Source organism: Zalophus californianus, chromosome 12 (assembly GCF_009762305.2).
Source record: "Zalophus californianus isolate mZalCal1 chromosome 12, mZalCal1.pri.v2, whole genome shotgun sequence".
In the NCBI taxonomy this organism is placed as follows: domain Eukaryota; kingdom Metazoa; phylum Chordata; class Mammalia; order Carnivora; family Otariidae; genus Zalophus; species Zalophus californianus.
The window spans coordinates 61936558-61961128 of NC_045606.1; the positions used below are offsets into that span (position 1 = coordinate 61936558).

Genomic DNA, 24571 nt, shown 5'->3' on the forward strand with positions numbered 1-24571 from the left:
GAAATGGGCAGACGACATGAGCAGACATTTTTCCAAAGAAGACATCCAAATGGCCAACAGGCACATGAAAAAGTGCTCAACATCGCTTGGCATCAGGGAAATCCAAATCAAAACCTCGATGAGATACCACCTCACACCAGTCAGAATGGCTAAAATGAACAAGTCAGGAAACGACAGATGTTGGCGGGGATGCGGAGAAAGGGGAACCCTCCTACACTGTTGGTGGGAATGCAAGCTGGTGCAACCCCTCTGGAAAACAGTATGGAGGTTCCTCAAAAAGTTGAAAAGAGAGCTGCCATACGATCCAGCAATTGCACTACTGGGTATTTACCACAAAGATACAAATGTAGGGATCCGAAGGGGTACATGCACCCCCATGTTTCTAGCAGCAATGTCCACAATAGCCAAACTGTGGAAAGAGCCAAGATGTCCATCGACAGATGAATGCATAAAGAAGAGGTGGTATATATACACAATGGAATATTATGCAGCCAGCAAAAGGAATGAGATGTTGCCATTTGCAACGACGTGGATGGAACTGGAGGGTGTTATGCGGAGTGAAATAAGTCAATCAGAGAAAGACATGTATCATATGACCTCACTGATATGAGGAATTCTTAATCTCAGGAAACAAACTGAGGGTTCCTGGAGTGGTGGGGGGTGGGAGGGCTGGGGTGGCTGGGTGATAGACATTGCGGAGGGTATGTGCTATGGTGAGTGCTGTGAATTGTGCAAGACTGTTGAGTCCCAGATCTGTACTTCTGCGACAAATAATGCAACATATGTTGCATTAGAAGAAAATAGCAGGAGGGGAAGAATGAGGGGGAGTAAGTCAGAGGGGGAGTAGAACCATGAGAGATGATGGACTCTGAAAAACAAACTGAGGGTTCTAGAGGGGAGGAGGGTGGGGGGATGGGGTTAGCCTGGTGATGGGTATTCAAGGGGGCATGTTCTGCATGGAGCACTGGGTGTTATGCACAAACAATGAATCATGGAACACTACATCAAAAACTAATGATGTAATATATGGTGATTAACATAACAATAAAAAACCTATTAATATAATATACCAAATTAATAAGTCAGAAGGGAAAATCTATACAATCTTTTTGATAAATGCTAAAAAGAATTTCAATACAGCAACTAAAAATATGTCTTCTCTAGAAATAAATACAAAAAGAAATACCCTGGTTCCTTGTGAAGAAAACTACAAAAATTCTACTGAGGAATATCAAATGAATATTAGATAAATGGAAATCTATATCATGTTTTTGGATGGGAAAACTTACTGTTTTAAAGATATAAATTTCTTCTCAAATTACATTATAAACTATTAATTTATTGTATAATTTAAGAGCTTATTCTACAATAATCTAGAGGGCTAAACTTTTTTTTTAGGATCTTATTCATTCATTTGAGACACAGAGATACAGAGATATAGAGAGAGAGGGAGAGCATGAGCAGGAGGAGAGGCAGAGGGAGAGGGAGAAGCAGGCTCCCTGCTGAGTCAGGAGCCTGATGTGGGGCTCGATCCCAGCACCCTGGGACCATGACCTGAGCCAAAGGCAGACGCTTAACCATCTGAGCCACCCAGGTGCCCAGGGTTAAACTTTTTTAAGTAGCCAGAAATCTTCAAACAAAAAGGAATTCAAAAGAAAAGCAATTTTGTATTTTCCTACCAGATATCAAAATAGAAAGTTTGAAAATAAAAACTCTGTGGCACTCTTGTCAATGTAGAAAAAATAGTTGAGTTTTTAGCTTAGTTTAGAACAGAATTTCCAGGGAGAAAATAGGAAGTCCTATAATAACAATATATGATAAATTTATAACAGTAGAGGTTGAGATTATTGAACAAATAGTGTGTAACAAATTTGTTAACCAACTGTAAAAATAATTAAGATAGATGCATATTTTGCACCGTATACCAAAATGTTTTCTAAATTGACTGAAGATTTAAATGCAGAAAATGAACCCATGCAAATACTCAAAATAAGTGTAAAATATATATTAGTATAATTTGGGAGTGGGAATAGGCTTTTCTAAGCATGACATCAAAGCTTACAAGCATAAAAGTAACAGACCAATAGACAAAACAACAGCAAAAAATTTATAGATGTATTAGGAAATGATAAAAATCTATTTATAACATATCACAAATAGTTGTTTCTAAAAGATTTTCTGAAATCAATAAAAATTACAAACATGCTTTTTTAGGGAGAATACACAAAGGAAATGAGCAAAAATAATTTACAAAAGATGAAATATAAATGACCAATAAGCTTAGAAAAATTGGTGAGCCTCAGAAATGCAATTAAAATTTCACTGAGATGCCATTTATTTATTCAATTGGCCAGAATCATAAACAATAATAAAAGTGCAGAGAGGAATAGGGGAAAATGGTTGCTCTCATACGTCACTGATTGTTCTATAAATTGCATGATCTTCCCAGTTGGCAACTGGGCAATGTTTGTCAGAAATTTGAAAAATGTGAGCATCCTTTCATGTAACAATTTCTCTTCTATTTATTCATCCTAATAAAATAAACAAGGATATTCTAAAGTATTCATCTACAAGGATGTTCATCAGCGTGCTCCTTTATAACAGCAAAGAAATCATAGTTTCCACCAATAGGTGGTTGATTAACTATATTAATGTAATGCCATAAATTGGGAAATCTTCAATTTTTATCATTATGTGTTATAGCTATAAAACATAAAATTTTAAATTGTATAATATATAGTATAATTACTTATAATATTTATTAACTCTGAAGGATGTTCACCATATATTAAATGAAATGGGTAACTATACATAATTACCAGATACCTTACAGAATCCACGTAAGAGTTCTTTCTTAGCCTTCTCAAATGAAATGCTGAAAATACCAAAAAGTATGTCTTAATATTAAAATCAAAGTGTTATATTGTGTTTTCTGTTACACATTGGGATATTTCATATTTCATTTGAACAAATAAACTTTATGGACTAATGTATAATAAGGCCAAAGCTATACCACTAACCTTAAGGAAGAAACCATTAGCAAGGAATTAAGGCACTAATAAGGAACAGTGCTTTTTATGAAATAATTCCATATCCAATGGAAATATTTAAATTTTTTAAGGAAAAAGAACTTTTTGATAGGAAAATAAAGCTTCTGCAAATATTGGCATCTGGGATTCTACAAAGAAACTTTTAAAATACTAAAATAAATCTTTCCATAGAGCACAGAAAATATCTGAAGATATATGTGATGACTAAAACCTCTAATAAATTGTATTTTATTTTCTATAGGCACCGGAAGTATCCTATTTTTACAAATATGCCATAAAATACAAGGAAAAATTTTTTAATCTTAGGTACACCACTGATAAATTAATTCACTCAGTAAGGAATTCTAATGAACGAACTTTTCATATATCAGTACTCCAGTGAATGTAAATGGCACTCAAATACCACAAGGTCAGATTCTTAGATCAATTCCTGCATTTATATTCATTGTAAAACCTGGCAATCTTTGAGTCCTAGATGCTCTAGTCTATACATTATGTAATAATAGTAAGAATTTAAATATCAAGACAGTCCATTCTTTTGCCAAAGCTTTCAAAATGAGAGCATGTAATGGGAAGACTATTTCCTTAGGGGCGGTTTCTCCAAAAATAGCAGCCCGAGTCAAACAGGAAAACAATTGGGCAAACTCACTTATTGTTACAATCTAATCACGTTTTACAGTTGCCTGTGGGACATTTAGGAAATTACATTTACAACTTTAATCAAAGGGCCAGCATTTATGCTTATGTAATAATCAGTTCTTCTTTGGTTATCTCTATAATTTAGAAAAATAAGATTAAGACAAGACAGTAAGTGGTCATTTCCCCCTTAAACTTATTTTGACCCTCAATCTTGGTTTCCCTGTTTATCCTTAAACACGTAAGTAGAGCCATGAACTTACACTCAAAAGAAAATTTAGACAGTGAGAATGTTCTGAATTTCATGGCCACCTTCTCAGCACAAAGGAACATAGTGGGCTCTATGTGTAGTCTTTTGGGAATGCTTGTCGTTCTAGCCCTACATCAAACCAAGACAAAAGCAGAATTCAGCCTCTCGTGATGCAGGACTAGGCAACAGTAAATAAACCATCTCATTTCTTGGTTTGATAAGCACCGAAGAGAAGCGCAGAACGAAATGAAAAAGCAAAGAGAAACATCTTTAAACTTTAATGAACTAATAATTCTAAGGAAACCTTTAGCATTTCTCATTAGGGGTAACAATGAATCTGGATTTGGAGACAATATGAAATTTGTAAGCAAAATCACTGAAAGTGAAAAAAATCTGTATACAATTAAAGAAATTTCTCTTACACGTAAAGGTCTTAAATTTAGGGTCCTATGACAATTGTTAATTTTTCAGATTCTTCTAAATGAAGATATCACATCTCCACTCACTTTTTAAAAATATCTAAATCCAGGGTGTCCAGACACATAAATATGAAGAAGCAAGGTCTATGTATAATTTTTCTCCTACTGATTACTGCTAAGTACTGCTTCAACTCACTATAGAAATGGATAAGAATAAGAATTTTTTCCAACATTCACTGAATGTTTACCATTCTTTTGAGAAAGAACCAACTCGACAAAGACCTGCCATCTCAATCGAAGCAAGTAAAATTAATACTTTAACAGTAAATTATGCATCCCAAACTCTATGGTTCATGACTATAATTAACACACTTTAAAGGACTTATGGAAATGGTTTGGAAGCTTTGTCAACCGACCATATTTGTTGATGAGATGCTTTTTTTATCATCACAAACTAGGAGCATTTTAACCAGCAGTCAAATGTGTTACCTTAATTATTATTCGGTTGAAAAACTTGGTAAAATCTATGCTAAGACTTCTTTTATTTTGTTCTTTTATAAACTGGATGAACATACTTACTCTAGGCTAGGTACTCTGTTAGACACTGTGGAGAACAACAGAGGAATCCGTGACACGGACCTTGGTCCCAAATTGCTCACAGCCTAACAGCGCAAATTAGCTACAAGATATCAAATGATTGCCTGCACTTAACTTAATAAACATTTGAAGATTGCCAGTGTGCTATACATTATTCTAGACCCAAGGAAACAAAAGCAAATAGGTCACAAATTGACAGTATTCTAATTGGTTTCAGACATACAAATAAGAACGAACATCTCTATTCTTATAGATTAGCTAAGTGTTATCACTATATTATATAATCAAATAGCAGTAGACCTGGACTTTGTTATCTTGACTTCCTGAAAAAAATATCAAATTAAGATAAAATGTTATGCTACTTATTTTTAGAAAATTTTTAGAGATGAAAATGTCTATTTGAAAAAAAGCATGTCTTTTACTGCAAAATTATCTGTGAAATAAGTTCCTTCTACATTTTTTTAATTTTGTTTGTTAAGCCCAATGGAGGGCTTGAACTCACAATTCTGAGATCAAGACCTGAATTCAAGAGTCAGATGCTTAACCGACTGAGCCACTCAGTCATCCCAATTCCTTCCACATTTTAGAACCAGGAAATAATTTGTCACTTCTATTTAACTTAATGTGTGCAAATTTTTGTTTCTTTTAAAGCCCTTATGGTTGAAATTGCCTTTGTAGTGCTAGGATCATAGTGGACACTAAGTAAATATGTTGGATGAATAATAAATGGCAAGCCCAACATTTTACTTTAAGTACATATTCTCTTATGTGTAAACTGATTGATCACTATTATGTTTCTCCCAAAATCTTCATATGCTTGAAGTCATTATCTAACCATAACTTCTCTTTATGTTTAGTCCCACATCATTTCCTCACAAACACCACATGTAACACCTTCAGTCATCTCATTCTTATACAACTCTTTCAGTTTTTTCAGGTTTTTTTAACAGTGTTAGTATCATGAGATTCTAATTAGTTATTATCTCCCAAATGTCAACTTCTCTTAATTCCCAAGAGTGTGTTAACTTTGTATATTACAGTATAAGCTAATACAAGGATGATGGGTCATTCTGTGAATCCATCTTTGCCTTTGCTTTAAGTAAATTAGCTGTACAGTGAAATACACTTTCCTTGGTTTGGGCTTGATATCGGAAGAGGTGTAGATCCAAAATCCCCATGCCCTTGGCCAAGTGTATTGTTGAAGCAACAGCATTTGTTATTGCCAAGTCCATGGCAGGTGCTGTATGGGCTACTGAGAGAAAAGGTGCAAGAAGCTTCCAGTTCAGTGAGGAGCACCGGCATTCAGTCATGCAACAGTAAGTGAACAAGACAAGGGATTGCCCAGCAGTCTACCACATGGCCTATGGAGTATAAAGCCTTCTGTTCCAAAGCCTAGCTTTTTTGTTTACTAGTTTTATAACTTTGTACAAGTTTTTCAAACTCCCAGTATTTCCATTTCTTCTTTGATAAGATAGGGATGATAAGAGTATTTACTTCACAGGTTTGGTGATAATTATATAAAATAGTGCATGTAGAGAGATTAGCAGAGTGCTTTTAAACCCTCAGCAGCTGCTACACGCATGCACGCACATACGTGTGTACTTTGAGCCAGGTACTCTGCTAGGTATATAAATAACTATGATGCAAGACAATATTTTATTTTATTTTTTTTTAAAGCTTTCTTTTTTTTTTAAAGATTCTATTTATCCATTTGAGAGAGTGAGAGAGAGAGAGCACATGAGAGGGGGGAGGGTCAGAGGGAGAAGCAGACTCCCTGCTGAGCAGGGAGCCCGATGCAGGACTTGATCCTGGGACTCCAGGATCATGACCTGAGCTGAAGGCAGTCACCCAACCAACTGAGCCACCCAGGCACCCGCAAGACAATATTTTAAAAAGAGTTCAACTGATGAGCAAGAATAGGTTTTGAGAATGAGCCAACAACCTCCTAATAACGTCATGAGTGTGTGTGTGTGTGTGTGTGTGTGTGTGTGTGTGTGTAGAGTCAGAACTAACCTCAGAGGGTGGGAAGTTCTGAGCTTTCAGGTAGAAGCAAGATAAATATCCTTGTCCAAGGAAGCACAGAACAAGAAAAATGGCATCCAAGTCATATTATAAGGCAATCCAGCCTCATCTGCATTCCTGGGCACCATTCCTTCCTTCCCAAAACATATAGGCCTCCATAGATAAGGTTGACTGTGACTCATAACTCATTCTATATGGAGACTATCACCAAGAAAAATCAGCAAGCATAAAAGGTATTTAATACATTAGAACCTGTAAAACTTTATGGGAAGCAGGTGTTTGAGTCCCATTTTACAGAATACGAGCCTAACAAAAGGATTATATGAAGTATTGTGAGGTGGTTCTGCCTGTGAACAATGATGGGAAATGTAATCACATGCCCCACAAACTAGACTATGATAAGTCTCCTGTTGTTAGTATAATGCCATTTATACACCTATTTATAATTTTATATTCCTCCCTTTCATTTCATTCTTCATTGAAAGTTAATGTATTGCAACTCATTAGCAGGCAATTTATTGTAGGGTGAAAAGTAATCTAATAAAAACAATAAAATCTGTGAATATGAAAAAATATCCCAAAGATATAAGCAGATTTATTATACAAAGATGGAAAATATATCTCTTATATAAAGGCATTCATAAAGTGAGTTAAGTTCTCTGTGCAGAAGTTCTTTGGAAATACACTTGATAGAGTCATTTACTTTCAATGTCAGCAATCACCTGGGAACAGGTAAAAATTACTCCTACAAGTCAGGAAGTATTTATATGCAGCCAAATAACTAGAGCAAAATAAAACCTTATGGGAGAAACAGATGAGTGTACAGGAAAAAAGGGGGGTGGGTAAGAGGGGAAGATGTAAAATTTAATTTACATCTAATTTAAAGACAAAGTTAAAATGGGCCCACTAACCACACAATGATTTAATTATAGGATACTGATAATCTTGATTTCATGTGACAACCCTCAGTAGGTAAATCTCTAAAAAGCTAATATTCACAATCATTTAGTAATATTGCTCTGTAACCTAGAAATTTCTTTAGGATCTTTACTTATTGAGGTCACGGACCTGACTTCCCATGGAAAGTTCCAATATCATTTTCTTTCTTTAATTTCTGCTTCTTGATGGAACAGTTCCTCTATTATCATGTCATTAATCTCGATGCCAAGTTTTGTTTTTTTTTTTTTTTAATTTTATTTATTTGACAGAGAGAGACAGCGAGAGAGGGAACACCAGCAGGGGGAGTGGGAGAGGGAGAAGCAGGCTTCCGCTGAGCTGGGAGCCTGATGCCGGGCTCGATCCCAGGACCCTGAGATCATGACCTGAGCTGAAGGCAGACACTTAACGACTGAGACACCCAGGCATCCCTCGATTCCAAATTTTGATGGTGGTGCTAAGGTTCACTGTGTGAGGAGTAGAGGGCCGAAACACCTCACCACAGTGAGAAGATGCAGGTATTCTCACTCCAGGGGGCCTCTGCCATGCTCAGGCCATCTACCATTAACGGGCACATCACGGTGTGTTGTAACAGTCAGTTTGTATGCTTCTGTCAGTCAGTCCTGTGCTGTGCCACGTGTACAGAGACTGAAAATCAGTCCATGACTTCAAGAAGGAAACACTCTGACTTTGCAGGATAAGCTCATTTAGTCCTCCAAACAAATCTATGAAGTAGTTAATATTATTATTCCTATTTCACAATGAAAAAATGGCTCAGTGTACATAACTTTTCCAAGGTGGCACACCTAGAAAGTGATGGTATTTGACTCCAGAGCCTGTGTTTTTAACTATTATGTAATTCAACAAGTAACATAGATTGGATGATTTATCAAATGACCAAACAGATGAATAAGACATACTAAAACAAATCAAACACTGTGACCATATTCCTATTCAACCTCTCAACTTCCTTAGAGATAGAATACTTTTAAATTTTGAGTTGTATGTTTCCCAAGTTAAAATTAGATTCCAAGACCATGCCCAGGACTATGGATACTGGCATCCAATGAATGAGCTAAATGATGAAAAAAAATATTAGTAGCCAGAGACTGTCCTCAAAATGCTAACACAACCAATGACACATTTTACATCTTAGTTTATAAATTGACCAAATTGATGCAAAAATGCCTCTATTTTTTTCTTTCATTGATTTTATCAACTAATTGTGATGTTTTACAAATACAGCCCAAATAATGTAACAATGTTAAAGTACTACTAGAAAATTAATGGTGGACTGAGATAATCTGGCCATTACTTATCCATTAAAATATACAGTTTAAAACAAATTTCTTTCTAACATTCCTGTGATGGTCTTTTAGATATGTCTACTTGGCTAGGCTGGTTCCCAGTCATTCCACCAAATACTGATCTAAGTGTTGCTGTGAAGGTAGGTGTGATTCAAGTCCATAATCAGCAGACTTTAAATAAAGGAGATTATACTAGACAATTTGAGTGGACCAGTTGAAAGCCCTTAGGAGCAGAACTGAGTCTTCCCAGAAGAACTTTTGCCTCTGGATAGCAACTTCAACCATGCCGAAGAGTTCCAGGCTGCCCCGCCTGATGGCCATCCCAGCAGATCCTGGGTCTTACCTGGCAGCCCCTCATATTGAGTAAGACTGTCACTAGCAGTCACAATCTAATATATATCTCCTATGGGGTCCACTTTTCCAGTTGAACCCTGACTGACAGAATTACTCTTGCATTCTTACATGGCAAGGAGTTGTAGTGATTCTAGTCAGTTTATCAGCCTCTACTCAAGAAACACACAGCTGTTCCTAAGGGGTTTAGCAACATTATGTTGGAAGCAATATAAAATTTAGCAACAGCTAGGGATTCCTACCACCATTTTAATTAAAAATAAATTTTAAAGAAGGACAAAACACAGATATGTGAATTTTTAATAAACACCCTGAACTCTTACTCATCCCTATAACTCCAGTGACTATTACATAGTAGGTGCACAACAAATGTCTTTTAAATAAATGAGTGAGTGAATGAATGAGTTGATTCAGCTGACAGTTCTCTTGTGCTCTATCTCTTAGATTCTTCACTTGCAATGTTTGGGGTACAAAGGATGCAAGACTCAAGCACAGAAACTACAGATCCTGATAAATTGCTTGAGAGCCTTTCATTCTTTAGAAGTCCCACATGAATTTCCCATTTTTAGCACTTTGCACCTACAGACTGTATAACTCTCTCACTCAGAATTCCACTGACCTAACCACTGAAATATGTGAACATGGTTATCACCACCGAGAAATAGGAAAATGAGCCAAAGATAAAAACTTCTAAAACAATGTGGCCTAAGTCCTCTTAGTTGGTTACCCAGATGTCAGTTTCTAATTATAACTAAGTAAGTAGATGGTTTTGGCCATTATGGCTATTTCTACACACTGGCGATCAGTGATTTGATCAAATCATTGTCAGAGAACACACAGATCCTTGGACATCCTCTAATATCAAAACATGCCACTGGAACTTTCTAAATAAGGCTTCATGCCCTCTCATGTGAGGAATGAGTCTAGTCCCCTTTCCTATCACACCCTTGACCATCAAGTGCCTGGACTCTCTTGGGCTTCATATTTGGCTCCCTCATTTCTGCTCCACTTGGAGCTGATAACCACGATCCAGAATGTGTGCTATGTTATAGATAAAGCCCCCAGGGTACTGGCTCTTTTAGGTTTATTAACACCAAAGAGGGAAAGAGAGGGAAGGAAAAGGAAACCTCCTTTCTTCATTCCCCATTGCTCCTAAAGCTCATATAGTACCTACCATGTATGAGCTATGAACTGTCTAAGAACACACATCCATTTAATCTTTCTAAAGCCCCTATTAACATATATTATCAATTCTAAGACATACTTATTTCCACATTTTAGTATATCTGAAACAGATGCATTGTACAATCTATAGAATGACTTATTTGGCATTGATTTATTTTCCATAAAATGAAGGTGTACCTTACATTGGACAGCATCTTATTTTAAATGAAATTGGGTCTTCAGTTCATTTCACAGATGAAAAAACGATGCATAGAGGCTAAGCACCTTTCCCAAGATCACAGAAAAAGTAAAGGGCAGAGTCAAGACTTGAACCCTGGCAGTCTGGCTCCAGACTGGACTTTCTCAAAATTGGCACTATTAACATTTTGGGCTAGTTCTTTGTTGTGAAGGGTTGGTTGCCTTGTGCACTGCTGGATATTCAATAGTATCCCTGGCCCCTACCTACTCAATGACAGTAGCACCCAGCCCCAAGTTGTGACAACCCAAAATGTCTCCAGGCATTATCAATGTCCTCTGGTGGGCAAAATCCCTCCTGTCTGAGAATCATTGCTCTAGAGTATGTTTAAGCACTGTGTAATAGATATTCTTCTCTAAAAATGAAGACATAACTAGGGTGACTTCCACTGTAGCCAGAAAAATGTTGGGTCCTCTCCAAAAATCAAGGCCACTGCTTAGCTTCACTTTTCTCCCATAGGATGGTCCTTCCTCCTGATGTCTTTATTTTTACCCTGCTCTTACTGCCCTTCCCCATTTTAATTCCTAGTCCTATTTCTGTCCACTTAAGTTTTCACCTTCCGTTTAGGTGAACTGGAGTTCAGAAGCACCTCTGGAGGTGCTTAAAGCATTTGCTCCCCTATTTCTCCACCTGCCTTTTACAAGTGGAGCATTCCCTGCTCCATTGCTGCTGCCTTGTACCAGCTCCACCCAACATCCCAGGGACAGATAATGGGAACTACCTGCTTGCTCCAGCGTGGGCCAAATGAGGAAATCAAGCAGAGGCTTTTCAAAAGCTAGTAGCGTGGTGAAATCCAGGCAAATAACATGATTTGATTGTAATATGTTCTAATGAGAAGATCCATCTGTTCTCAAAAGCCTGTAAATTGAGAGGCCATAGATGTGGTGAGTGAGTGCATGGCTTCTACAGCTTAACGGCCTAGGTTTCAATCCCAGCTCTGCCGCTCAAAAACAGTGTGAGTTTGAGCTACTGGATCTTCCCCTGCTTCAGTGTCCTCCTCTGTCAAGAGGGAAAAAGAGCCCCTATCTCATGCAACTGTTGTAAAACACTTAGAAGAGTACAACACCTGGTCTATGCAAACAATAGATAACTGTTTGTGATCATGAGGAACCCAATTCTAAAAACAACTGAAGTGTGTTTTCAGCTTAGCTTGATAGGCTGGTTTCCAATTTGTCAGCCTAATTTTTAAATAGAATACTCACACCAAAATACTAAGCCTAAACCCAGAAAAATATATGTGAATTGCTTACATATATTCAAAGCAGGATGATGGAATTAGGCTATTATTTTTGATTAGTTTATACACACACACACACACACACACACACATATAAACTAGCAAATAAACATGTACAGAAATTTAATACTTTGCAAATTGAGAGAGGCCTCTATGGGATCTATGATGCTCCCTGTCACCTTTTGGCCTGGTATATAACCACCAGAAACAGGACAGTCTCAAGGAGCCGAGTAATCACACAACCTCAAAGCTGGCCCTCAGAATCCTCTAAGTTTACTACAGTATTTTATGAGTTGCCATAACTAAGAAAGCAAACCTCATCCTGCTTCCTTGTCTCCAAAGAAGGGGGCATGTGCTGTTAATCTCCCTAATGCCATTCCTGTATCAGCCTCCCTGATACACCCTGAAATCCACTTCTGCCCATCCCAGGAGGTGTCAGCCAGGGAGACCTCCCCCTCAGTTCCCTCTAGAATAGTAAATAATAAATCAGTTTCACTGACTGTGGGCCAGATGTGCTCATGACACTGAAAACTTTCACAACAATCTAGGAGGTAGGTACCGTTATTATGCCCATCTTACAAATGGGAAAACTGAAGCTAAGAGAAGGTAATAACTTTCCCTCAAGTCAACCAAGAAATCCGTGTGGAAACTCAAGTGCTTATATCTCAACCTAGCCACTGAGTTTCCTTGTTTACTTCTTTTAAAGTGCGCTGCCTGTTGGGGTGCCTGTGTCGCTCAGTTGGTTAAGCGGCTGACTCTTGATTTTGACTAAGGTCAGGATCTCAGGGTCATGAAGTCAAACCCTGCATGGGGCTCCATGCTCAGCAGGGAGTCTGCCTGGGATTCTCCCCTCCCACTCCCTCTGCCCCTCCCCCTGCTCCTGCAGGCGCTCGCTCAGGCATGCATGCTCTCTCTCTCTCTCAAAATAAATAAATAAATCCTTAAAAAAATAAATGAAGTGTGCTGCCTGTTATCTATGCCTCCAGAGGAAGCAAAATTGGTTTCATTCCTTTTTCTCCTTCTCAGCATGATCAAAGTGTGGTAGGAGTTTTTATTTTCTCTGTTGTTCCTGTTTCGGGCAGGTGGCATTAAATTCGATGTGTTTTCTTTTAATCAAAATTTAAATCCATTGGTTTCCAGGAAGCAAAGGTTTACTGTACAGAGGTGGACATAATGTTAACAGAGCAGGAGATATATATATATATACAAGTCACTGCGATCAGGAGGATAAAAATCAACAAAACCTATTAATTCTGAAACAACAAATGAGAAGGAAGACTTTTATCTCAAATCCAGTTATCTTATAGTCCCTTAGCCACACAGTTATTACCATAAATATTCAGAATATTTTGACTTAACATATAGGTTTCTTTCCATTTGGGTAAACACGTATTTCTAAAATGAAATTTACTTTGAGAGAGGAAATACTATTTTCATATCACGGTATGTTAAAACATAGATAATAAAAAATATTTTTGCCTTTGAGACAGGGAGTTCCCTGTACAACAGCAGGATGCATTCAATAGGGCTGTTTTTTAAAAAAAAGACAACAGTTAGCTGGCTACAAATTACGTGAAAAAAATATTTTCTTTTTCTTACACAGAAACATGTTTAACAGGTAATCACTGATAATGCTTGTGTTTTACAGATTAGTACTCAAATGTTTGCCTACATAGTTGGACTTGATTTTTATCTTCTTGACCCCAAGTGGTTGGCTAGACCAAGTATTTCATATTTCAACCTGTAGTTTTGGTGATCAAGAGACACAAGAGCTCAGAGACCGAGATATCTTCCCAACCTGGTTGATGTACCACATAACAACGAGGACACAAACATCATGGACCTCAGCTTTCTCCCCCCGAAAAGGGGTGGTGGCAAGGGTTCATTGTCATCATCAAAGAGGATGCATACATTTGAGGTTGCATTTTGTCCCACACTGTCTATAACTCAGAAGCCCTATTTTCAACTTTCACTTTAGCTCTCTACATGGTACATACACCGCCAATCACATGAATTTTCAATAAAAATTTTCAGGGAAATCTGAGACTGCTTAAAAGAAAGGCAATCCCCAAGGTACCAGCCAATGCTTTACAACAGTTGTGTCCAGTTCCATTTTATTAGGGAGTGAACTGGGGAAACAAAACACCATAAATAATAAGTTATGGCCAATTTGGGTCACATAGGAGGAGAGAGGCTAATGGTAACAACCTTGGGTCAGGAAGACAAAGCTGAAACCTGGAGTCACAAGGGCAAGAGTTATGCAGCAGGGGTCAAATTAGAGATGTGACTATGGATGAACTCGGAAATAGCAGATAAGACACCAGAATCTGAACAGGGTAAGAAGTAGGGTGATTTGAGGTATAAAGGCAACCCAAGTGATCTGGGACCAAGGCAAGAACAGTCTAAAATCCTTTCAAGAGATGGCACTGGCACCCCTTTGAGGAAGCAAGTACAAACTAGTATTTGTCCTTACACACACTTCTCCAATCCTAGCCTCAGAAAACCAGTTTGGCTGTGGCTACTGAGCAGCATTTTTGTGTTGGTTTGCCATGTCTGTTCATGAGTACAAGGAGCAAAGTTTTTCAGAAAGAACCTGCACAGTCCACTTCATTAATCACCCTTCAGCTTGCCACCTTCCACCTACATCTCAGGGTTGTATGTCAGTTAAATCCACAGCAGTTATAATTTTAAACCAGCAATTATCCTCATTCCTTCTCACTGACACTCCATACAGTTAGTCTGGTTTAGGTCCAAGGCAAAAACAAAAAGAAAAGCATATATTAGCTAAAATAAATTCATATAAACATAACTCAGATTGGCTCAAAATCAGTCAGATAATTTTTAAGCAGCTCCAATCTGATTTACAAGTCAGATTCAAAGTTGGTTCTATACCAAATATGAATTAATTACACAAATATTGCCAAAACAACTATAAAAAAAAGTCAAAGGCTAAGATCTTAGTTAAAATATAGTCTAGAGAATATAGAGATTATCACTGGAAAACCTTATCATATCAAGACAAATATAAGAGTTTGGATTATACGTGCAAAAATAAGCACAGGCGGAAAAGAAACACTTGATGACAAGGAGTTCAGGGAAGAATTTAGCAATTCTACATCCAACTTTATCCATCTACACCCAAACGTCAACATATACCTTGCTTTTTCTATTTGTGTGTTAACTAGGGATGCTTACACTGGCCAGGATAATAAGAGGAATCTAGGGAAAGCAAATAGCAGACCTAACATAATACATCTTTAACTACAGTCAACTCATGCAAAATATGTGTTTTTCAAGGCAAGGAGATGTGGATTAAGCAAATTCATTCCTTTTCCCCCATTATCAGCTGTCTTCTTCAATCATTACAAAGGTTGAATACTAAACTACCAAATACATAAAAAGAATTACCTCAAAAACAACTTTGGTAAAGGATGCTCATGCCACATAAACAGATATAACTTATGGTTATCTCAAGGTTTTTCTTCTATTTTAAATGTTGCCTTTTAGCATCTATAATACAAAAAAAATGCTGTCCAGTTGAAAAGAGCTGAGAAGACACCACAGTTTAATTGCGAGGCAGTCACTATTTCTCTGAAGCTATAAGAGGGTTTGCTCAAGAATAAATCCATTATCACAAAAAAACTCACTATGTAACAATGCTATGTCTGTCTGTCTGCCCCTAAATATCTCCAATTCATATAACTCTATTTGCTTAGCCTCACCAAGATGACCTTCATTCATTCATTCAAATATTCACTTATTATATTATCCCTCTTAAACCAATTCATTTGCTACCCAGGATGAGATTTAAGGTCCCCCAAGAATCTAATCAAAAGTCAGTCTTACTGCTGTGTAGACTGATCTGTGGGTTTGGAACCTGTGTCCTTTATTAAGATCCTGCCTTACCCAATAAGAGTTGTCCTTTCATGTCCCAATCTTGTCATAGCAGCCCAACCTAGATGCTCTCCAGGAGCCCCAGACCCAGGCTTGGCCTTGCTCTCCAGTGTCACCAATATTCAAGGTTCAGCTGCCAAGTTAGTCCTTCCACCTAGGTCTTGGCTGAATATTATTTTATCTTCCTAAAAATCCCTGCTTGCCCAATGGGCCTGCTGTCTGCTGCCAAGTTACTTCAGCATGAAAACCTGCCCAACCTCCAGTTTTGATACTGACAAAATTGGCCTAGATGATGCTACTTATTTATTTGGGGGATTAATGATAACCACATATCCTTCACACTTCACTGAATCCATGGAATTTTTGTCTGGGCTTGCTTAGCCTTGAATGTCTACACTAACTTCTCTGTGTTTTGGTTTCCTTATCTGTAAAGAGAATAACATTAATATCCACCACAGAGAATACTATAAAGATGAAATTATATATATATATTTTATAAGTATATTAAACATTTATAATTATTTAAGTATATAAAACTAAGAAATTTACAACAGTGTGTGGCAAACTTTATATTAAATTGTGAGAAGTGTGAAGCATAATATTGAGGGACTGCTCCATTATATGGCCTACAATGACACTATCAGCTCCCATTCCTTTTATTCATACCTCTTTCTAGAGTCACTGGACCAGTTTCCTCCAACACCTGGTTGGTGAAGAGAAATGTATTGATTTGATGCCGAGAGGGTGTAATGTTGTTATGTTGCTGCCAGTCCTCATGCCAAAAGTCTATACTTCACAGCTGACCCGAGAAAGAACCCCACTATTGGTCATGGACAGAAACATAAATGACCCTACGGAGGTCCAGCAGCTCAAAGTGAGGCAGCCCTCCTGGATGGGAAAAGCATCACTTCTATTCAGCCACAGGTAGAGAAGTAAATGGCCCCAATCCTGATCCAGGACCCATCTCAAATATAACCACAAGATGAACAGAGAGTTCGTTTTGGTAGGAATAATTCTCTTTTTACAAACAGAAGATATGTATGTTACATCATGTGTGCTAAAGTCCCAGGGATTATTTTAAAGAAAAATAAAAGTTTTATAGTCATCAGTTTCATTTGAAAGGTTCTGAGGCACCTTCAAGATTTTATGACCTTTTACCAATGCAACAATCACAGATGGGTATTCCTTTTTAAAGCAAATTAATATCAACCTCGGTATAAATGAGTCAGACCTATGAATTTCCAAGAATTACAGTAATTACACTGCCAAAACCAAGCCTTTGTAGTTTTAATTCTCCGGCTTCCTGAATAAGCCTGTTAAAAAAATATTTTACTTAATGACATTAATTGTCTTGATACTGCATTTGGATAAGTTGCTTTTTCATATAGCAACTGAATGTAAAAAATAAAAAGTAGAAATCAATCAATAAAGTTTTTTTTTTCCCCCAAATTACTGCATTAAACCTGCATTCAGGACCTGGCAAGCTATTGATCTACTCTTCATAATTCTCCATTTCTTCCAAATAGCTATACTTTTATTTATTTTTTTAAAGGATTTTATTTATTCATTTGAGACACAGAGATACAGAGAGAGAGAAGAGAAAGCATGAGCAGGGAGAGAGGCAGAGGGAGAGGGAGAAGCAGGCTCCTTGCTGAGCCAGGAGCCCGATGCGGGGCTCGATCCCAGGACCCTGGGATCATGACCTGAGCCGAAGGCAGATGCTTAACCATCTGAGCCACCCAGGCGCCCCTCAGATAGCTATACTTTTAAATCAAGTAATAAATTACTCTTCAATCATGTTTAATAATTAAATATCAAAGCCTTTGCCAAAGGATCTGTTAAAAATATCTATACCTTTGGAAAAGCCTCTGTTAGAAATGATATATTGAATAGTTTAGATTCAAATCACTACCCTGATTTAAACCATGTGGAAATAATAATACTATAAATAATATAAATAATCAAGTGCTACCCACAACCACATACATCAAAGACCATCAAAATATTTAATATTGAAGTCCTTTCCAATACTAAGCCCCAGGAGATTTATAAGAGGTCAAGGTGATTGGACCTCCTTAATTAGAATGTAAATTCATTTAGTGATTTATTGTATCAAACAGATCCATGAGGAGCTACTGATTTTTTTAGCATGCTCATTTTCTATTTCAATGACAACTATCAATTAAATATTAATCAGTATCCCCTACCTCACCTGTAATTTCAGTGTCCTGGATTCAAGCAAGACAAGGACATTTTGTGTCACAATTCCATGCCATTCTGGCTTCGGAGTTTTGGAGATGGAATACCCGACACTGAACAAAATTTGCACCAAACTGCCAATTCTGAGGCAACATATTATTCATTTGTATATATGTATATATCACGCATGTATGCCCAGGCCAACTCTGTAGACCCATGGAAAGCTAAAGGACTTCTTCTTCATCCCAGAGTGAAGAGAAAGAGAGAGATGGGGAGAGGGAGAAGGGGAGGGTAGAGGGAGAGGGACAGAGAGGGTGAGATGCTTAGTTGTGCCTGTTGCAGAGGGGACCAGGGGGTCTGACTGCCCCCGTGAAGATTGTGAACTAGCCATTCAGGGCTTCTTTGTGGCCCCAGCTCCTGCATACAGTCTTTCTGTTGTTCTGCAGCCAATATGAACTGGCCCCTGCCCTCTCTGAAGGCTTTTCTGCCGAGACCAGTATGCTATGACTGTTAGATCAGTTCATGCAATTTCCAGCTTTCAAATTTTTGTTGACATCTCTTTTCTTCTGTCATTTCCTCTCCCCTTCTGTTCTTGTACATTTATGCCTTCTTCATTGTTTTGCTGTCATATGGAATGGTTTTATGAAGGAGCAAAGGTAAACCCATGTGTTTAATCTGCCATATTTGGCCAGAAGTCTCCTCTGTACTATAGCATACCGCTATAATCTAAATCTACTTGACCCAAGATGGCTGATTTCTAAGGTGGGACTACTATTTAAAAAGTGAACGGCATTCCTTTTCTTCTTTCTTGTTCCTCCGTTTCCATGGATCAGGTTATATGCAACTAATGATCAGCAGCAGCACTGCTGTGAGTAAGTCATATATTTTGGTGGGGTTTACAGATAAATCTCTAAGTTCAAATTTGAATATCTGGCCAATTATTTGCTATCCAATTAAGATACTAAAAATAGGGAGTAACACTTAAGAAAACAGAAATACCTGAGTCATAATGTCAGGGCATAACCCATATAATCCTTAATAGACAGTATTGTCATATGTGGAGTAAAAAGAGTGCAGTTCATGGAGTAAAGATTACCTGAAAAAAGAATATCACACCCTTCCCTCCACTTGATCTAGGTTGCTATTGAACCTCTCTATTCAATTTTCAGTTCAATTATTGTATTCTTCATCTTTTTTATTTCTGCTTGGTATTTTTAATTTATTCATTTATTTATTGTTGTTTGTTATTTATTTATGTTTTATTTAAAATAAAACTCATTTTATTTATTTGTTTTTTATTTTGGGGGGGGAGAAAATCACTTTATTCTAATTCACAAATGAGAACATCACAAAAGGTGATTTAAGGAGGCTCACAAATATCTGCCCAACCCCAAATTCAAACCATCTCAATGAACTTCTATACAGTAAGAACAACCTTTTTTATTCCAATTCTGAAGAAAGCTGTATTTAATGATGAAGGAGAAGCTTAACTGGTGGTTTTACACCTTATATATTCACCATTCACCATCAATTATATTTTTATGCTAAATTAACTTGGTTATGAGAGATGATTTTCCTTATCTTCAATTTGAACTTCTTGATTAGGCTAATGCATTTGCAAATCTGCACTGTTTCAGCACCTCGCTGAAACCTTCACAAAGCTTCAGGTCACCCTGGTTCTGGGCACACTACAGAAACTGTTTCATCTTATAGTGGCATGGGCCAAACTGCTGCTGCTCCTGGTATGCTGGCTGGGTTCCCTGAGGCTCCTGGTAAGTGATGTCAGGCCTTGAAGGCTCAGCATTGCCTCCTCCACTAAAGCCCCCAGTGATGGCATGACCTATCGTGTGCCCGACAGCAGAGCCCACAGCCACGCCAGCTGCAGTGGTTGCCATCTGGGCCATGAGCCCTGGCTGCCGGGGCACAGCAGCAGGTGAGCCAACAGCAGCTGGTGGAGCCGCTGCTGGAGGCTGAGCTGCTGGCGCTGGTCTAGGTGCCGCTCTCATCTGAGGTGCCTGGCTGGCCGGAGGGGCCATGCAGGAGGTGCGGCTCCGACCTCCACGCGGCATGGTGACTTGCAGAGCAGCCTTATTTATTTTTGTTTTTTATATTTTCTATCTCTGCCGCATTTCTATCTTTGTTCACTCGTTGCGTTCCTGACTTCGGTAAGTATGTTTGTTACCATTATTTTGAATTCTCTATTCTGCAAATCACTTATCTCCATTTCATTAAGGTTTCTGGAGATTTATCTTGTTCTTTTGTTTGGAACATATTCCTGTTTCTTCCTTTTCCTTGACCCTCTGTGATGTACATTAGATAAAGCAGTCATCTCCCCCAGTCTTGACAGATCAGTCTCCTGCAGGAAATGAACTTTGTCAATCAGCCCAGCCTGAGCTCCTACTTGCCTCTCAAACTTCTGTGATTGTCCAAGCCACCATCTGTTTTCTTAGTGGCTCCCAGTAATTGACTATGTGCCGAGACTCATCAGTGTCCCAAAGGGGAGGATCACAGTCAGCACCCAGATGCTGGATGACCAGAAGCCAGACCCTCAGGCAGCAGCTGGGAAACTCTGCAGTCAAACCCGTTCTAGGAGGAAACTGGGAAAAGGACATTTTTGCCTTTGCCCTCTGCACTGAGCCTAGGTGTACAGCCATAGGGGGTGCTCCTACACCCATTTACAAGCTACTTCTTTGTTTGCTATAGTCCTGTGGGACTCATAAATGCAAGCACCATTGGTTATCAGAGCTGGGTGATGAGGGGCCCATTCCTCGGGTAGCAGTCATAAAAGTTGGGGAGCCAGAGGTGTGGACAATGCAGAAAGATACTGGAAACTTGGTTTTTTGGTTGGACCAAGTGAGGAAGTGCCCACTAGCTCTTTTGGGCTCAAGGAAGGAGCTCAGTCAGTACCATGCTAATTATAAGCCAAACCCTCAGGCAGCAGTTGTTATTAGAACCCTTTCAGGGAAATCAAACCCCTTTCAGGGAAAGACTGGGAGATGGGCATTTTTATCTGCTCCCTCTGTGCTAAGCCCTGAGGGGATAGCCAGCTGCCAGTGTTTGCTCCCTGTAACAACTGCTTCTTTGTTTGCTATAATAGTCCTATGGGACTCATCAGTGCAAGTCCTGTTGGCTTTCAGAGCTGTGTGATTTGGGGACCTGTCCCTCTGCAGTGGTAGCCTTAAAAGTTGAAGTGCTAGATATGTGATCCAAACCCTTCCTGCCTCAGGGAGATGCTGGGAGTTGGATGTTTCCTCTCCATTACTGTATATGCTGTGTCAGTAGTAGGATTTATGACAACAGTGTGTTTCAGCCTTTATTACCCAATTTGACGTAAGTAGTTTTTCAGTTACCTGATATCTAGGAGTCACTCAACCAGTTTCCAGATTTCTTTCAGAGGCAATTGCTCCACATGTACCTACATCATTCGGTGTATCCATGGGAGGAGGGAATTCAGGAGCCTCCTCTGTCACCATCTTGGTCCAGAGTCTGAGTTTTATTTTTTCTTGGTGAAAGGTTATTCTTCATTCCTCAGTGGAATCAAGAGAATCAATCTGGGGGCACATGGGTGGGGAATTGGTTAAGCAGCCAACTCTTGGTTTCAGCTCAGGTCATGATCGCATGGTCATGAGATGAGCCCCATGTCGGGCTCTGCACTCAATGTGGAGTCTGCTTAAGACCCTCTCTCCCTCTGCCCCTCCGCCCCCTCTAAAATAAATAAATACATCTAAAAAAATAAAAGAAAGTTTAAAAAAATCAATCTGCTTTTACTATTAATAATTATAATATTTACTTAAATAATAACTATTTGTCGAGCATTTATTTTCTATCAGGCACTATGCCAAATGTTTGATGTATATTAACTAATTTAATCTTCCCAACTATATGAGATCCATGTTATGTATATTAACTAATTTAATCCTCCCAACTCTATGAGATCCATATTATTAATACTCAAGGTAGAGGTGAAAAAATTGGAATTAAGAGAGGTTAAAAAATAGTTTGCCAAAGTCTCACAGCTGAGAAGTGGTAGAACTAGAGTCTGCATCTGGTCAGCCTCCAAAGTTCACCTCTTTACCCTTTATTCTATTACCTCAATATGCGTATGAAATTCCATGGCAGGAAGAATGAAAAGGGAGTCTACATTGATAGTATTTAACTTTTCTTTAAATACTTTCTGTGCGATGGCCATGACCCCTCTTAGAAATACTTCAGATTATTTTGGATAGACTCTATTTAACAATCTTAGGGAAATGCTCTGGAAACACCAACAGAATTGAGCTTTTAAAATATAAAATCTCACTGCCCCAGGCAAGAATGCTCTATGAAATTAGGGCCAGAGTTTGCTTATAATTTAATAGTTCTTTTTTCCTCCATCATTTGCATAGTGATACAGCTTTTATAGAGTTTTAATTTTGAATTTACATTCCAAAAATGTCAGTCTGGAGGCTGTAATCCTACTAACTTTGCTGTATGCCTATTTTTCTGAATACAGATAAATGTTTGTTTTCTTTAAGCAGCATATTTCAGAGGTAAAATGTATTCCAAAGGCTTTAATCGAAGGACAGGCTATCATAAAACTTCCCTGGCATAACTCTCTCTTACAGTTAACCAAATTACATTAGGGTATTTGAAGCAAATGAGGATATAACAAAGTGATGTTGGTGGACAAAATGTATGAACTGCATCCTGTTTATGGGACATTTTTACAATTGTATAGGCTGACAGCTATGCTTGGAGAAACGGTTGAAGAAGCAAATAAAATCATTCACTCAGTGGTTTATAAGCAAAAGAGAAAAAAAAGGATGTTAATCTTCAAGATAAAAGTGTAGAGTCAAGAATGAGTTTTATATAAAAAAATCATTACAAAAGTCCTTGAAAGAATGTAAAAGACCACACAATTTATAATGCCGATTGAGAAAGTGGGTCCCCTGTCCCAGAATTGGAAGCCTCTGCCGTTCTTTCTTTCTTTCTTTCTGTGTCTCTCTCTCTCTCTCTCTGTAAAGACGTTTCTGTCAGCTTGGGTGCATTTTCATCAAATTGGGAGTGTACATAGACCAGCGACATATGCTGAATCAACTGGGGCAGAGAGATGTGGGAGGGGTACTCAGAGCAGCTGACCCTGAGGCACAGGAGGGAGGTCCCCTCACCATGCATTAAGGTTCTCTAAACAGAGAAAGCCAACAGAGAGGTTAAACGTGAGTCCCAAAATCAATAATTCCAGTGGTACATGCTCTGAACTGCCCTTCTGATTTTGGATTGAGCTGCTTCTCACCTGAGCCACAGAGCATGATTCAAACCCAGTGGCTGCACATTAGCATCATTTAGAGGATTATGGGTCCTCAGTTCCCAGCCAGACCAGTTAAATTGGAATTTATGGGAGGGGTGTGAGTTGGGGGGAGATGAGTAGCCCCAGAGTAGCAGCATTTTCAAAAGCTCCCCCAGTAATTCTAAGGAACAGCCAGAGTTGAGAACCACTGGTTCAGGGTGAGTAGCTGCTAGAATTTATTTAACGATGGTTAATAATTCTCTCTCTCCTAAGTAACATGGAAGAGACCAGCTAGTATTATGTAAAATTAAAATGACATTTTGCTTATAAATAACTGAAAATATTTTATGTCAACTATATATGTTTGTGCCATACAGTGTACTACCAAGAAATGTAGACATGGAAAAGTTACGACCTTGAAGATCACAAGTGGGATTTGGTCTCAGGAAAGCCAAGGTGAGGTCATCCAAGTCCAGTGCTTTCAATGGAGCATCCTCTCAGTAACAAGTGTAATATAATAGTCCCAACTTCCTAAGGTGAACTTTTTTCTATTACATAGGATCCCATTACTAAGTAGCTCTGATTTTAATTCAATAGAAACCTGAGTTTTAAAATGCAAGTGTGAAGGTTCCTATCATCTTGGCTAGCACTCTTTGTTCCCCCAAACAAGTAGAGACCCCCTTCAATTTGCAGCAAAGCTCAGTAGAAGTTTCCTCTGAGCTGAGAAGCATTTCTCATTCTTCCCAAGTGATCACCTTTGGATTCCAATCTCGGAAGCAGAAAGGACTGGCTTGTCGCCTGCAGGCGCAGGACTGGCACTGAGAAATCCCTGCCCTGCAGCATTTCAGACAGCTTTGATCAGCAAATCAATGGGAGCCACGTCACCTGGTCTATGCAAAGAGCCTCTTCATTTCATCCACTGATCCAGCAGCTGCTCCTTCCTTTGGGGGACTCCACGTTTATATATAGGCAGGGTTCAGAAGGAGG

General features: G+C 38.5%; 2 protein-coding genes across 9 annotated transcripts in view; both read right to left on the reverse strand.

Annotated features, from left to right (window-relative positions):
• Positions 1-24571, reverse strand: part of PDE1C (phosphodiesterase 1C) — a 537291-nt gene that overhangs the window by 130780 nt on the left and 381940 nt on the right. The window lies entirely within an intron of this gene.
• On the reverse strand, positions 19992-20387 carry LOC113912025 (coiled-coil-helix-coiled-coil-helix domain-containing protein 2-like). Its single transcript, XM_035723194.1, has one exon. The coding sequence runs from the start codon at positions 20385-20387 to the stop codon at positions 20007-20009; it is 381 nt and encodes a 126-aa protein (XP_035579087.1). The 3' UTR covers positions 19992-20006.